General features: G+C 36.1%; 1 protein-coding gene across 1 annotated transcript; it reads left to right on the top strand.

The window, feature by feature from the left end:
* Window positions 1–285: 285 nt before the first annotated feature.
* Window positions 286–9,536, top strand: NUDT12 (nudix hydrolase 12). The gene is made up of 6 exons (XM_009648670.2): window positions 286–775; window positions 3,412–4,007; window positions 4,927–5,094; window positions 6,934–7,047; window positions 7,958–8,157; window positions 9,426–9,536. Exons 1-6 carry the CDS (start codon window positions 570–572, stop codon window positions 9,534–9,536), a joined length of 1,395 nt encoding a protein of 464 aa, XP_009646965.1. The 5' UTR covers window positions 286–569.
* The last annotated feature ends 4,786 nt before the right edge of the window (window positions 9,537–14,322 follow it).

Genomic DNA, 14,322 nt, shown 5'->3' with positions numbered 1-14,322 from the left:
GCCCTGCCCCGGGGCGGAGGGGTGGGTGGGCGGCCGCCCGAGGCGCAGCAGCAGTCTGTGATCCGTCCCGGCGTGGAGGAGCCCCTCGGCCTGCAAAGGGACTTGCCCTCTTGCGGTTATCGTTCGTTGTTTGCAAAGCATCCGAGACTCATTTCGTGGAGTGGAGTTTTGTGCTGCTCTGTCTCGTGTGTGTGTGTGTGTGTGTGTGTGTGTGAGTGGAGTTTTGTGCTGCTCTGTCTCGTGTGTTCGATCGGAAACCAGAACGTGTTTTTCACATTCAAATAAGCTTCCTTTTCATAGCGACGTCTTTCTCTCCTTAAGCCTCTTGAAAGCTAGTCTTGGCTATTAGGATAAAATTTCACCGTATTTGGAGATGCGTGGGAGTAAGTTGTGGTGGGGAGTAACAATGCCATAGTGGTTATAAGAATTTGACTGTTGTGTCCGTACTTCTGCTGATAATGCTGGTTATCTGTATAGCATTAAACTTAATTATTTTACTTAAATCCTTTTGCTAATGGTGGATATGTTTTCAGGTGGTTTTGTTTTCTTTTTTAAACTTAGTTGACACAATGACAGACTTGGAAAAGAACCTCCGTCAGGACTTGATTTCTCAGCTGCATCATTTTGCTGCTGTTGGAGATGCAGCCAAACTGAAAGCATTGCTCAGTCATTCTCCGTCACTTATCAATGCATCTGCAGATAACGGCTGGACAGCCCTGATGTATGGTGCCAGGAATGGACACCTTGAGGTTGTGCAAATTCTTCTTGGAGAGGGGTAAGCTGTTTAGTAGACTGCATTGCAGAGCTCTAACCTGAATCCCTTTCTGCCCGTTTCAACTTGATCTCAGAAGAGTAAACTTCCCTAACAGACAGTGGAAGAGTTTTCAGAGTTAAAACTCAGGAAAATATATTCTTCTGTTGATAACTGGATTCCTCTGTTGCATCATGCTTTCCATATTTGTGAAGAAACTCTTTAAAAAAAGTTACCAGCATCTCTAAAATTATTCCTTTGATCTTCAAGGATATATTGTCACTCCTCCCAGACACCCAACAGAACAGAACAAAGTTTGTAACCCATTCCAACCACTGCACTGACTGTAAATTTGGTATATTTGATTGTTCCACTTAGACTTTGTCTCTAAACTTTATTTGTAATCCACTTGCATCTACTTTACAGTGCAGAACGTTTGCCGATGTACTGGCTGTTAAGTAGGACATTACAGACCACTTCTGTCAGAGTTACTGATTGATGAATTTCCGTTTGTCTCTTTATTTTTTGAACAATTCACTTCCTCCTTGAGCTGTCATGTTGTTTTCTTCAGTCAGTATGACACCAAGCATGTTCATTGCTTGTCAAAAACTTGGTATCATATTTGTTGTCTATGTTCAAGTCAACTGTTCTACTTCTGGTTTTTCAAGATGCCTAGAGAAGCAAAGAATGCTTCGAAGTTCTCCTTGAGACCCCAAAGAAGATTCCTCTGAAGCCTGAATAAAGTCGGGATCCAAATATTTCAAATGGAAAACATTTCAAAATTAAGGGTGATAGTCAGGTGTTGCGATTCAACTGAGCTCTACATTAATTAAGCCCAGCCCATTCCTTTCTGCACCCCTAATTACAGAACCAAGCAAGTGTAGTTCTTTCTGTGGTTATGAGTAAACTCAAGCACAGCATTCGCCTCCAGTGATCATCCCACCCTTTTTTTTTTTTTTTTTCCCCCCCAGTCCTACCCAGATGCTGTGCCCTCTGCTGGGGCTTGGCATGGAGCATCAGGTGAACAGCTTTTTGGTACTGTAATCAGTACATTCCAGCAAGTAAAGCGAGTATCTCAGTGCCAGATTTTGTGGATTGCAATAATCTATGTATTGAGGGATCTTCTGAGATTTTGGGGAATTTACCAGTTTGGTAAATAGAGTAACAGTTCTTTAACTTATGCTTACTGTAAAAAAAGAGTGAATATCCACTTGTAAATGTCCTTTTCAAGGCTGTTCTCTTAGGCAATTGAATATAGTTCCTGAGGTGATAACTGGCCTCACTGGTCTCATTTTAGTTATCCATAATCATAACAATCATTTGGACAAATACAATTGCTGGATATGCAAACATCAATGTCTGTGAAGGTAATATTACATAACATTCCAGAAGCTAATCCTGGAAAGCCAGTCAGGTTTTTTTTTTGTATTCATCCATGTTTGAGGAAAGCTACAGGAAATGTGTGTAGACTGGGAAAAAAGATCTATGTGAAGTAGAGTTGAGACCACTGTTGCAAACACTGCCTCATCACAGTCTGCACATCCCTGAGCAGATAGAAGGTGGAAGACAGAATCAGAACAAAATTCAGTGGCTGAGAGAGAGGAAATTTCGTAGGAAATTGAGCAAGATTTTGTCTAAAGGAGACTTAATGTTTAAAGACAGATGTGCAACAGTAGTTTCTTTTGCACCAAAAACTTGTAAATAAAGTTTTGAATGCTTTTCTAAAATGTACTCAAACTCCCTCAAAAACTATTGAGGTTAATATAAAATCTCAAGTCAAAAACGATCTTGCCTGTGTATCAGCAGCATGAATATACTGGCAGCTTCTGGTTTTAAAACCTGGTGAGTCTGGCCCCACATCTACTCTATAATTGGTAGTTTACAGGGGAATTTCTGTTTCACTTATACACTTGAGTTTAAATTGACAAAAAAAAAAAAACAAAAACAAAAACGAAAAAAATCTGCATTACTTTTGACCTCCCAATCAACCCCAGCCTGTTTCAGGTATTTTTTAATTTTTTTGTTAATATTTAAATATGTATCTTGAGGCACTGTTTCCTCTTCTGTGTCATTTTGCAGACTTTTTGGTAACAGAGATCCCTACAGGGACCAGCACTGAGTTGTGAGGGTGCTACTTCCCTCACTAAGGAGAGGCTGTATTCTTGATTCTTATTTAATGGTAAATGTTTTCCAAGTGTTTTGATGCTGCTTTCAGTCGCTTCTAGAAAGTAATGCTAATTAAACTGTGGGGTTTTCTTCATTACTGATTATTCAGAAAAGACCTGTAGCCCAGCTTTCAAAATTCTATATGTAAATGATCTTGAGCCTTCTTTTTTTTTTTATTTTTGCGTGATGCATGTGTGGGATTTTAATTAATTCATTGCTGTTGTGGTACCTGATGAACCTTGGTGAGTGATACCTGGAGAGGATCAACAAAAATGTGGGATCTGGCTTTAGCAAAAGAAAATGAAGTATGATTGTGTTTCATTACCGTAATGCTAAGTATTTAGCTTAAAGAATGCCCCAGTATAGACAGTGTCTAAAAGTTCTTGTACCTTAATAATAGCGGATGTATATGTTGTCAGTCAGAGTAATACAGCATCAGGACTCTTCCTAAACATATTTACCCCGGTGACTGCTGTTCTTTTCTGTTTCTCTAGGTGTGACAGGTCCATCGTTAATAAATCGAGGCAGACAGCTCTGGACATTGCTAAATTTTGGGGGTACAAGCACATAGCTAATTTGTTGGCTAATGTGAAGGGTGGGCAGAAGCCTAATTTTCTGTCAAATGAAGTGAAAGAATATGAAAATTATTTTGGCTTGACACTTCTGGACAGAAGGAGTGATAAAAGAACAGATTCCAAGTGGCTAAGCAAAAAACAAAGCCATCCAACTACAGTATACATCCTCTTCTCAAATCTAAGTCCTTTTGTTACTTTGGGTGGGAAAATAGAGAGCTCCCAGCAGCCAGAAGTAAAGCTTTTCAGGCTGCACCACAAGGACGTGGAGCAGTGCATGAACCAAACTGGAGAAGGCACCTTGGTTTTTCTTGGAGTTGAACTTCAGTTCCACACAAACCTGCTGGCTGCTTCCAATGGAAGAGTTCTGCAAGAAGATGAAGAGGATGGGTTAGTTGCTTGGTTTGCTCTTAGTGTAGATTCTGCTTCTGCTGAGAAATTTAAACAGAAGCATGAGGACTGTTACTTTCTTCACCCACCAATGCCAGCACTACTACAGCTACCTGAAAAAGAAGCTGGTAAGATGCATGAAATGCAGCAGTTATCAAATGTGTAATCAGAAAGACGTGTTCAAATTCACTGAGGTATAATGCAAGGACAAACCACTGCAAAGGAGTCAGGTATTTTCGGTGGCTTTAGAAATATTTTAATTGTAAAAGCCTGTCAGTGGTTTCGTGGAAAATTTTGTATGTAAGATCATGTGCGGTTGCAAAGTGCTAACATCTGCAATGACAAGTGTTAGACTGTAAAATTTATTGATCATCGTGGGTTTATAAATGGTACTATCTAAATATTAATGCCTGTACCTTAGTGTTCTAAAACAAAGAAAAGAAAAAATCTGTCATTACTGAGTTTTCATGACAAGAAATGAAACTAAGTCCTCAATAAGAGTGTGTTGGGTACTCATCTGAGAAGGAAACGATGTGAGGAAGTGTTGGAAAGTCATGATCTCAAAGTGAATGCACGTCATTATGGAGATGTTGTTAACAACTGCTGTTGTAACAATTTTGCTTTTACAGAAGGATAAAGAGCAAGCTTGACTTGCACCTCAAGTGTAAATGGAACAATGCATTATTATGTCAATACCTGTAGTAGCTCTAAAATGGTCATCTGGAAAAGGTGTGATATATAATTCTGGCCCTTTGCCTAGACAAAGTAACTTTTCTGAGAAACAAGGTATACTGATCCAGATGGATTTGTTTCTCAATGCATAAATTGGTCTGTAGGTGCATAGTACTGTGCTACCTTGCATGTGCTGTGCTAGCAAGAAAAGGATCCGAATAACTCATATTGCTCAACTTCTCATGTAGTGGATTTAAATGCAAACCATAGTCTTTGATTTGTATGTTAAACTTTACTACTTGCTTCTTCTATGTTATTTAAAGCTTACATGAATTAGTATTTGATTTTGTGTATTTTCAATGTATTCTTTTCAAGGAGTAGTAGCCCAGGCTAGATCTGTTCTAGCATGGCACAGCCGGTACCGATTCTGCCCAACATGTGGGAGTGCAACCAAGATTGAAGAAGGGGGTTACAAGAAAACGTGCTTAAAAGAAGATTGTCCCAGTCTCCAGGGTGTACACAACACATCATATCCAAGAGTTGGTGAGAATATTGTAGGATAAACTTGGTCAAAAGCAACTTGTTTGTACTATTGTATACATGTGAATCAATTTCTTTTTAGTTACCTCAGCTGCTTGCTTCTGTCCCAGGTCTTACATATTTGTCTCTCCCCAGAGTATGTGTGTCAGCTCTATTTAGGATTCAGTAGTTCAGGCTTCTCTTTCTTGCAGTATTCTGTTGACAAAGAATTGCTGTGACTATACTGATTTTTATTGCAGTGGAGAAATACCAATTAGAAGTTCCAATAACATAAATGAGATATTAACAACACAAAGGGTCACTTTTTTTTTTTTCCCCGCATGTTGTTTTCTCACCTTCTGCAAGCCCCCTGAGCTTGAAATAGCCCTGTATCAAATTTAGCCCTGTATCAAATTTCTGTTACAGTGCTCATTTTCCTGTAGTGCTACTTTGACTGTATTACACATCTTCACTGGCTTTCACTACTCATTGTCAGTCACAGACTGCCAGGCCTATCTCTACTCAGAATATAAGCTTGTATAGACAGTCTTCTATAACTCCTTTTGATCATGTGTTGCAAAGGAAGAGTACTATGTTCCTGATGGGGAAACAAGGAAGGGAAAAAATAACTCACCTTTTTTCCCTGGATCATTTGGTGACTCTGTGATCACCTTTCCTTCCCCTACTCAGTCCTGTCTTCTGCAGTTGTAGTCTTGGGTGTTGTATGTGTGTTGCATTTCTGAATTTCATGTTCTCTTACATGCGCTGAGTACATGCTCTTTGTAGTAATCAAAGCAATTCTGCCATATTCTTCTGTCTTATGGACTATAGTGCAGCCTGCTGAAATGCTAGTGGCTGTTTCTTTACAGTTTCTAGCACAACAAACTTAGAGAAGAAAGGAGATTATGAGACTGATGAGCCAGCATTTTCTACTGATGACTTTCTCTGAAGAAAGTTTACAGACAGCAACGCTGCATATTCTACACTGTCCCATGTGGCAGATATTTTTGAGTAGGACAACAGTCTGAAATTATTGTTTGTAGTGGTTGCTGAATCAAGCCTTTTCATACAGAGCAAATACTGGTCGTTCAGACAAAAAAACACCATGAAAAACAGTATCAAAAGAAAAAATACATAAAGGCAGAGGTAGATAGAAAAAACTAAAAAGAGAACATTGAGATACATAACCAGCTAGATAACAACAAAAAAGGGGAAAAGATCATAGATGTGCAGAAAGGCAGGACAGGAAGAATGATACCAATAGGAGAAAATATTTAGCAAGAAAGAAAAAAACAGATAAAAAGACCAGAAGTGAGAAAGTAGATAAAAGTGCAATGTCAGATGAGAGATTGATAACAAACAGTCAGCAAAGTCAAAAGTGCAAAGTTTACTCAGTATTTACATTGTAACTAGAGTATCTGGCTCTTCTTTGGTGTTTCAGTCAAAAGTGCATTCTTCAGACCTGTGTGTGTAGAGGAGGTGATAGTAAATTGTTTTTCCTGTAGAAATTATTGCTATCTGCTGGATGCATAGCTACCTTAGTATTGCTGATACTCTTAACAGATTGTGTGCTTTGGCTGCAGGTAATTTATGTCCTGTGTTTCAAGCCTTAGCTAGTAGACTGCTTCCACTAAGCATGTTTGTTGCAAAAAAAAAAAAAAAACCAAGCCAGATATCTCCCAGGGGAAAAAAAAAAAAACGAAATAAAGTAACAACTTTCTCTGGGCATCTGCACAATTCTGATTTCAATCACTTAAAGGTATCTTATTTGTATTTACATGCATTTGTATCGAACAGGTTGAGATTTATTACTGCTTTTAAGTCCCTCAAATGTTAAAATATATTCCTTTCATATCCTTACAGATCCTGTTGTAATAATGCAAGTTATCCATCCAGATGGTAACCACTGCCTTTTAGGTAGGCAGAAGAGGTTTCCCCCAGGAATGTTTACCTGTCTTGCTGGATTTGTAGAACCTGGTGAGTAATTTCATTTTCAAATTATTTTTCTCACACATCAGTATTGTACATTGAAATTAATATAGAAATATGTTTGGTGTTATGTCAAATAAATGTTTTTGCTTTCTGATACTGAACTCAAGTATATAAACTGAAATTTAAGAGTAGCTGATCTTATCATCAGTTTCTAAGCAGCTGAATGTAGCTGAACTAAAACTTCTATCTCTGATGCATGGACTGTCTGCTTTAATGAACCTGTAATCAGCAGTTACATCACGGTATGTGTAGGCATATGTAAGCCTATGACCATCAACATTCCACATATATCTAGAAGTTTTCAATGAATATGGAAGTAAATCTTTCCATTGCAATTTAAGTTTGAAGAATTACCTGTATGTGTTAAGACAATGAAGAATGAGTCAGGCAAAGTGAATAACACAATGCAGAAATGTGTGCAAGTCTTCTTAAGTCTATTTTCTTACTACTATCATTTAAAATATTAATTTTCGAGTTGTATTACATGCTGTTACAATCATGCTGAAAATCTAAAAATTAACACAATGCTATTTATAAATGAACAGATCAGTTTTTCAAAAGTAATTCAAGAAACAATGTATTTCCTACCCAATCTTTGACATTTTAGGTGTGGTAACAAGTTTGTGTGTATGATAAATTATCAATTCAGGAAATAAACATTATGATGGAGAAATCTTACTTCTGTTTTCAAGTACCATATTGCTTTGGTGGCAAGTTTTACCTTATTAGACTTCTGTATCTTGTACTTATGGTCTATGCCCTGATCTGTGAACTACTTCTCTATAGATAATTGTCTGGGGCAGTTTCAAATCTTTTAAGTCAGTTCAAAGCACAGGATGCAATCATTGCTTGGAGTATTTTCATCAGCTGCTTGTTCTTTGCCCTTTTTGATTAGGTGAAACAATAGAAGATGCTGTTCGAAGAGAAGTAGAAGAGGAGGCTGGAGTCAAAGTTGGCGATGTTCAGTATGTCTCTTGTCAGCCATGGCCAATGCCTTCCTCCCTAATGATTGGTTGCTTAGCTGTTGCAGTGTCTACAGAAATTAAAGTTGACAAGAATGAAATAGAGGATGCCCGCTGGTTCACTAGAGAACAGGTAAAGTTCAATTTAATTTCCTTCTTGTATTGATTAGTCTGTGACTGTATCGGTTCTGGCATACAAGAGATAACTTGCTTTTTTCAGCAAGTTGAATGAGCATGTATACTCTCTATTTTACCATACCACAATTGCATTATATTGTAATTGTAGATTACACATAACCAGAGAAAGGCATATATTCACAGTAATTTCTGAGTCACTTGCAAGCCCATTTTATGATATTTTTGCCAGTGAGCTCTTCACCTTTTCCTTTTGGAGATATCCAAGGTATTGCTATTTTAACCCAGTTTCTCAGCAAGCCTGTGCTTTTCATTTGGGCAGTAGTATTTAATAGCATTCATCATCTGAGTTTCTCCAAACATCTGTGCTACCAGATTGGCTTGGAGGGGGGAGGTTTAGGTAAAAACTCTGGGAATTCATGAGTTTGAACATCTTTTTCCAAGCAGTACTGTTTTAATGCTCTGGTATTGAATGCGCTTTACTATGCATTAATAGGAAATTCTACACTTAGCTTTCCTCAGTATTTAAAAATAAAAGAGAGGGAAAAAAGACTTTCACAGAAAGAGAGATTTAAGTTCATGAGTGGAAAAAGGAAAGATTGCTTACACAATTACATATTGTTCACAGGTTTTTCCACAGGCTACTTATGAGCTAAACTTCTAATAACACTATAATTCTGCCTAGCAGTTGCAAGTCAACTCTGTAAGTCAATTTGAAGGCCCAGTTAGTCACCTACAATCTCAGTGTATTCCTGACAACACTGAGAGCATTACTTTAAATTAATACCAGTTCTGAATACAGCTAGTCACATGCAGATTGGTCTAGAGTTGGAAATAAATGTACTTCTGAAATGTACTAAACTAATGTTTCTTGCAGCTGCTTCAGAAAACCTAGAAAACACTTTTCCTGCTGCACTACATGTGGAAACAAAAAAAAGAATTTATGGAACGGTGTAGAGCACCATCTGGTGGTCCTTACTGAAAAGAGGCTTCACAAAAACCTTAAATATTATCTTAACAATCAATCTCCACAGTTGTATTAGAAAGAAACTATCCTTAGGGGCACATTTGCCCAAAAAATGTCAGAATTCACACAGAATCCTGTGTTTTTTCTCTGTATTTGTCTTTGAGAGTCTGGTAGTGGCTTTTTAATAGTAATGATAGACTGGATCATCATAGGAAGATAATTCCTGAATTAATACAATGTTAGATTCCATATAGTTTATAACACTATCTTCTAAAGAAAAAAATCTGTCTTTATTGCAGGTCGTGGAAGTTGTCATGAAAGGAAATCAGCGTTCTTTCTTTGTACCACCAAGTCAAGCTATTGCACACCAGTTGATAAAACATTGGATTGGAATGAATGCTAATCTTTAATTCAAATAATTGATTTCTTCAAGTTAAATTGCTTCTAGTGACTGCTAAATTAGGAATACATTTTTTTAAAATTGTTTATCTAATAAATGAGCAACCACATGAATTTCTGAGCCTTTCCTTTGGTTCCTGAGCTAAACTATGCAACCCTTTGTAGGTTTTTTCAGATCTGTGTTAGAACTGAACAACAAATAGTTATTATCCCAGCAATTATCCCAAGCAAGTAAACAACAAATAGGTAAAATTGGCACCTTGTTGTGCACAGGCTGCTTTTTTTAATTTTAGAATCAAATCATTGTGTCTTTTGCTATTATGCTCGTAATGTTTGATTTGGTCTTTTCTGTCCCCCACTGGAAGGGGTCACAGCATTACTGGAAGGCCTGACCTTGCCTGCTGTTTGCATTCTGTATTTACATCCTCCTATTTTGTCTTAATGGTTTCTTTCTCATTTTTTCCTATCTCCATTCTTTAAATTTTGCCTGGCACAAAATTCAACATTCAAAGCTGAAAGTCTTATCAACAATTGTTATTTTTAAGCTACTAGCATACTTAAATGGTGAATATATAGTACTTTGTATCTTTTACATTAATAGCCCTCTAAGCAGAGTATTTACTTCTACAGTCCGATTTGGCCTGCACTTACCCAATTGTATGTCAGCCTGAAATTAAAGGTATAACATAATACTCTGTTTATGAAAAAAGTATTGAAGAACCATACCAGAAACCCTAAATATTAGGTATTTTTAAGAGATAATGTTCTTATTGATTCTAGCCAGTGAGTTATTTCTTTCTCTGATAATTAAAAATGGAACTGTAGAGTAATAGAGAAGAAAACGAGATGAATTAAACAAGACATAGTATCTCAAAGTATGTACAAAGTTCTTTTATGCAAATGGAGATGCTAAGATTGTTTACTGGTATAAGAATTTTGCAGTTCAAAGAAATATATTAAACCCTGCTGTAAGACTGGGAAAGCAATATATAAATTGAAATCTTTACTTATGTATATTTAATGCTACAGTTCAGATTTCTGCCTTCATTTATTGTGTTATTGAAAAGAATATTAACCTAATGCTCTTTCAAAATGGGAGGTTATGAAAGTATGATGGTTTTATTATTAACATCATTATGTGTGATTCAGTAGTCTGTGATTATGCAGTCATTGCAGTGACGTAAAAAGAAATGCAAAAGACCAGAAGGATATAAAATAATAGTCATACCTATTAACTTACTATCATATGGTGATTCATTTATTCAGAGTAATTTGAGTATTTTTTAAATCGATGAATGATGTCGCATTTGTTTCAAAAGTCTCTGCAAACTGGAATCAGTAAAAGTGTTCTACAAATTCTAATACTTCCTTTTCTCCATCCAGTGTCATACTATGCTCAGTAGCTGCTTTTTTTTTTTTTTTTCCAAGGCAGTGCATGTCAAACTTTAAAGCAAGAAGCATTTCTGACAGACTGGGAACAGCTGACAAATCATTACCTTGCTTCATTCTCTCACTTGTTTCAGCTATACCTACAAATGAAGAAAATCAGGTTATCTGTTGAGCCATCTGGAAATGAGAAGGAAGCAATGCACTGTTTCCCTTAAAAATTGCTTTTGCAGTTATATGAAAAGCTGTAATGGACTACAGCTAGCAGCAGTACCTCATGTTGTCAGTGGAATTAATCTTTAAAAGGAATTGTGGGACAGAAGGAAGCGTAGTTGCAGGTTGTTCATGGAAGTAAAGGAGAACTTTGGACAGATGTGAACAGTGGTGGAAGCTAAGGAATGGAAGGAATTTTTAACTAGTCATATGATTACACATTAAGGAGAGGATAGAGCAAAGAGCAAACATAGGTAGTGTAAAGATAAATAATTTATCGCATTGAGGTAACAAAGAGTACATACTATTAGTTTTTCATGTAGGAAATTATGTGGGTTTGTAACTCTGAAACTCTGAAAGTGTCCATGACCAAGATTCAGACTGGTTTTTTAGTTTAAAATTTGTAGAAACAATACATATCTGCAATTACAATGCTAATAAATAATTTGAAAAATTTCATGTTACTTCACAAAAAAAGCAGAAAAAGTATAGTTTGAAAAAGAAAACACTTCAATAATCTCTGACTTTGCGAGTGAAGTGCCATTCCACAATGGTACCAGAGCAAAATGAGTATTCATGACATGTAGATGTACAAGGCAGAAAATTCTGGAGATACCTTTTCTCCCGATTTGTCTGTACATTAATGAGACTTAACTTCTGTTCAGTATGTAACTTTTAAATATTGTGTGTTTTATCTGGTTTTGAAATTACACTAATTTACAAATAATAAAATAGTAATTTAATAAAGTGGAAAAAAATAGACGAGGTCTTTAAACACAAAATAAAATTGATACTACTAACCAAGCTGTAAGCTCACGTGATGTAATGACATCTCATGTAAGCTCACATAAGTACAATACTGACTGTGAGGTATTTACAAATTTTGCATTGGTCCCTATAAGCATAGTTTCATCTCATTTTTCGTTTTGGTTATGTGTAAGCACATGAAAATAAAATCATGCCAGTGGTGGTACTATAGCTTGAACATTATATTTTGTGTTTTGTGTAGCAATATTGCCAAGTTGGTAAGTGATTATCTTGAATTCTCCAACATGTGAAGGAAGAAGGGGTGGATGTCAACAGGCTGATTAAAGGTAGACCAGTCATGATGCTTCATGGAATTAAATATACTAATCAGATTCTGAGCTTAGGAGACAGAAATAGCAAAAGAAGTGGAGCAAGACACTGAACAATGTTGCTCCCTCTTTTATCTTTAATTTTTATTAGGTAGTCTGATTAAGACTTTTCAGACAAAAGTGACATTTTGTAAAGCCCAGGTAAATTGAGTTTTTATTTTTCTTATCTGCTTTAGCTGTTAAGAGTTAAGTATTGCTTCAGTGATTGGAAGGATGTGTGTGTACAGCATATCATTGCTGACTGAGGTTGACATTACAGAAGTGGATAAGTTCAAAGGAAAAAAAAATTTGAACTTGTTATCCTATTAAGACTTATCAAGACAGCCAGCTCATCCTTCATGAGCTTAGAAAAGCAGACTATTCACAGAGAGTCCATATTAGCAAGCAAGTATCTGAGGGAAATGAATATTGGCTCATGGTAACAGTAAGTACAAATATTTTATTTAATGACACCTTGTCAGGTAGTATTCTGTAGGCACTAATTGTTGTAACTCATCATAGCTTTTCTAAAATATGGGATTTCTGCACGTTTTTTTCACAGTAGATCCAGTTTAAAGAATTTCAATTATAGTTCGGTATGTAGTTTAGTTTTCTGAATAAATAAGAATGATAGCTTCCTAAATAGAAGGCATTTTTCAGATGGATTTTTGATCATGAGTAAATAATGTTTTCCAAAATTACAGGGATTTCTAAGATGGATTTTTGTTTCCTTAGACTGTCATCTTATTCTAGCATATGGGGACTTGAAGTGTAGTAGTATGTAATTTTAGAAGTGAAAATCTACCTGAGTGAACTTCAGTTTGTTGTTTGTATTGTTTTTCTGCAACTAATTTTCAGATGTGGAATGTGAGGAATGCTATGATAAGACTACAGGATTATTGATCAAGGAGCAATATTAGATATTGTTGAGTAGGGAAGCTTGCAAACTCATTTTGCAGCACTTAAATAAGCCTGGATATTAGGGTTTTTTCTACCATTTCATCATTCTGCATACTAATCTACCTTTGGTAAAGTACTTCTTTATTTCTCTTTAAGCAGAGAAACATTCTAACACTGGAGCTCTCCCAGTTCAGTGAAGAAATGTAGACTTTTTCTTGACACCCCTGCTAAGACTAAAAAAGAGTCTATGAAATACTAAACATACTGTTTTTTGTCATCGTAAACCCAAATTACTCCTAATTTATGCAGTTTAAATTGCTCTTCTGGAGAAAGCGACCCTGGAAACTGCATAGTCAGAAAATATGGTATCTACATTTCCCCATTTTAGATGCAAGAAATCAAATCCTAGAAGCTAGGAAAGGTTTTTTTCCCCCATATTGCATTCTATGAGAAATTAAACCTAACTTATATTTTGTGGTCACAGACATTCTCAAAATAAAAAGTTACCTCATTTTCAAAGCAAACTGTTACCACCTACAACTATTGTGCAGGTTTCTTTTGGTGGGCTGAGTTTCAAGTGTGATCAAACATTTTGGGTTTACATTACTTCTACTATGATGAACAACTGTGAAGCTCAAAAAAAGTTGAATAATTCAGCTTGATGAACTGTAGTACTTCATTGATAATAACATCTTTGACTACAGAAATTATATTTCGCTATTGGAAATGGTCATGTGTTATAATGAAATTTCTATTAATTTCATGACCAATTGTCACATCACATTTGAAGGGTATTTCACTTACCTGCTGTCATGTTTGATGCTGACAAAGCATGAATTACATGCCAAAACAGAAACAAAAGTACCTAAAATGCAAGATAGCTGACAAGAAAAGGGCTAATGCAGCTAACATTCAAATTAGCAGTTTCTCCATTGGTCTATAAAACAGGAGTAGCAGAGGTTCAAACAATGGAAACAGAAATGACAATTCATGGGATTTTTTTTTAAATACATTTTCAGAACTTTTACTGAAGACAAAATTTTATCCAGTATAACGAAGATGTAATGTGCAGATAAGTGTGCTCTATGCCAGTTTTTAAAATGTTTTTACATACATGATAATAAATACATGAATATCCATTGCATTAAACTGATACCATGGGAAAAATGTGATTAGTAAGTTG

Source organism: Egretta garzetta, unplaced genomic scaffold (assembly GCF_000687185.1).
Source record: "Egretta garzetta isolate BGI_Z169 unplaced genomic scaffold, ASM68718v1 scaffold271, whole genome shotgun sequence".
Taxonomy (NCBI): Eukaryota; Metazoa; Chordata; class Aves; order Pelecaniformes; family Ardeidae; genus Egretta; species Egretta garzetta.
The sequence above is the reverse complement of the archived record's forward strand: the minus strand, read 5'-3'. Positions and strand labels throughout refer to the sequence as shown.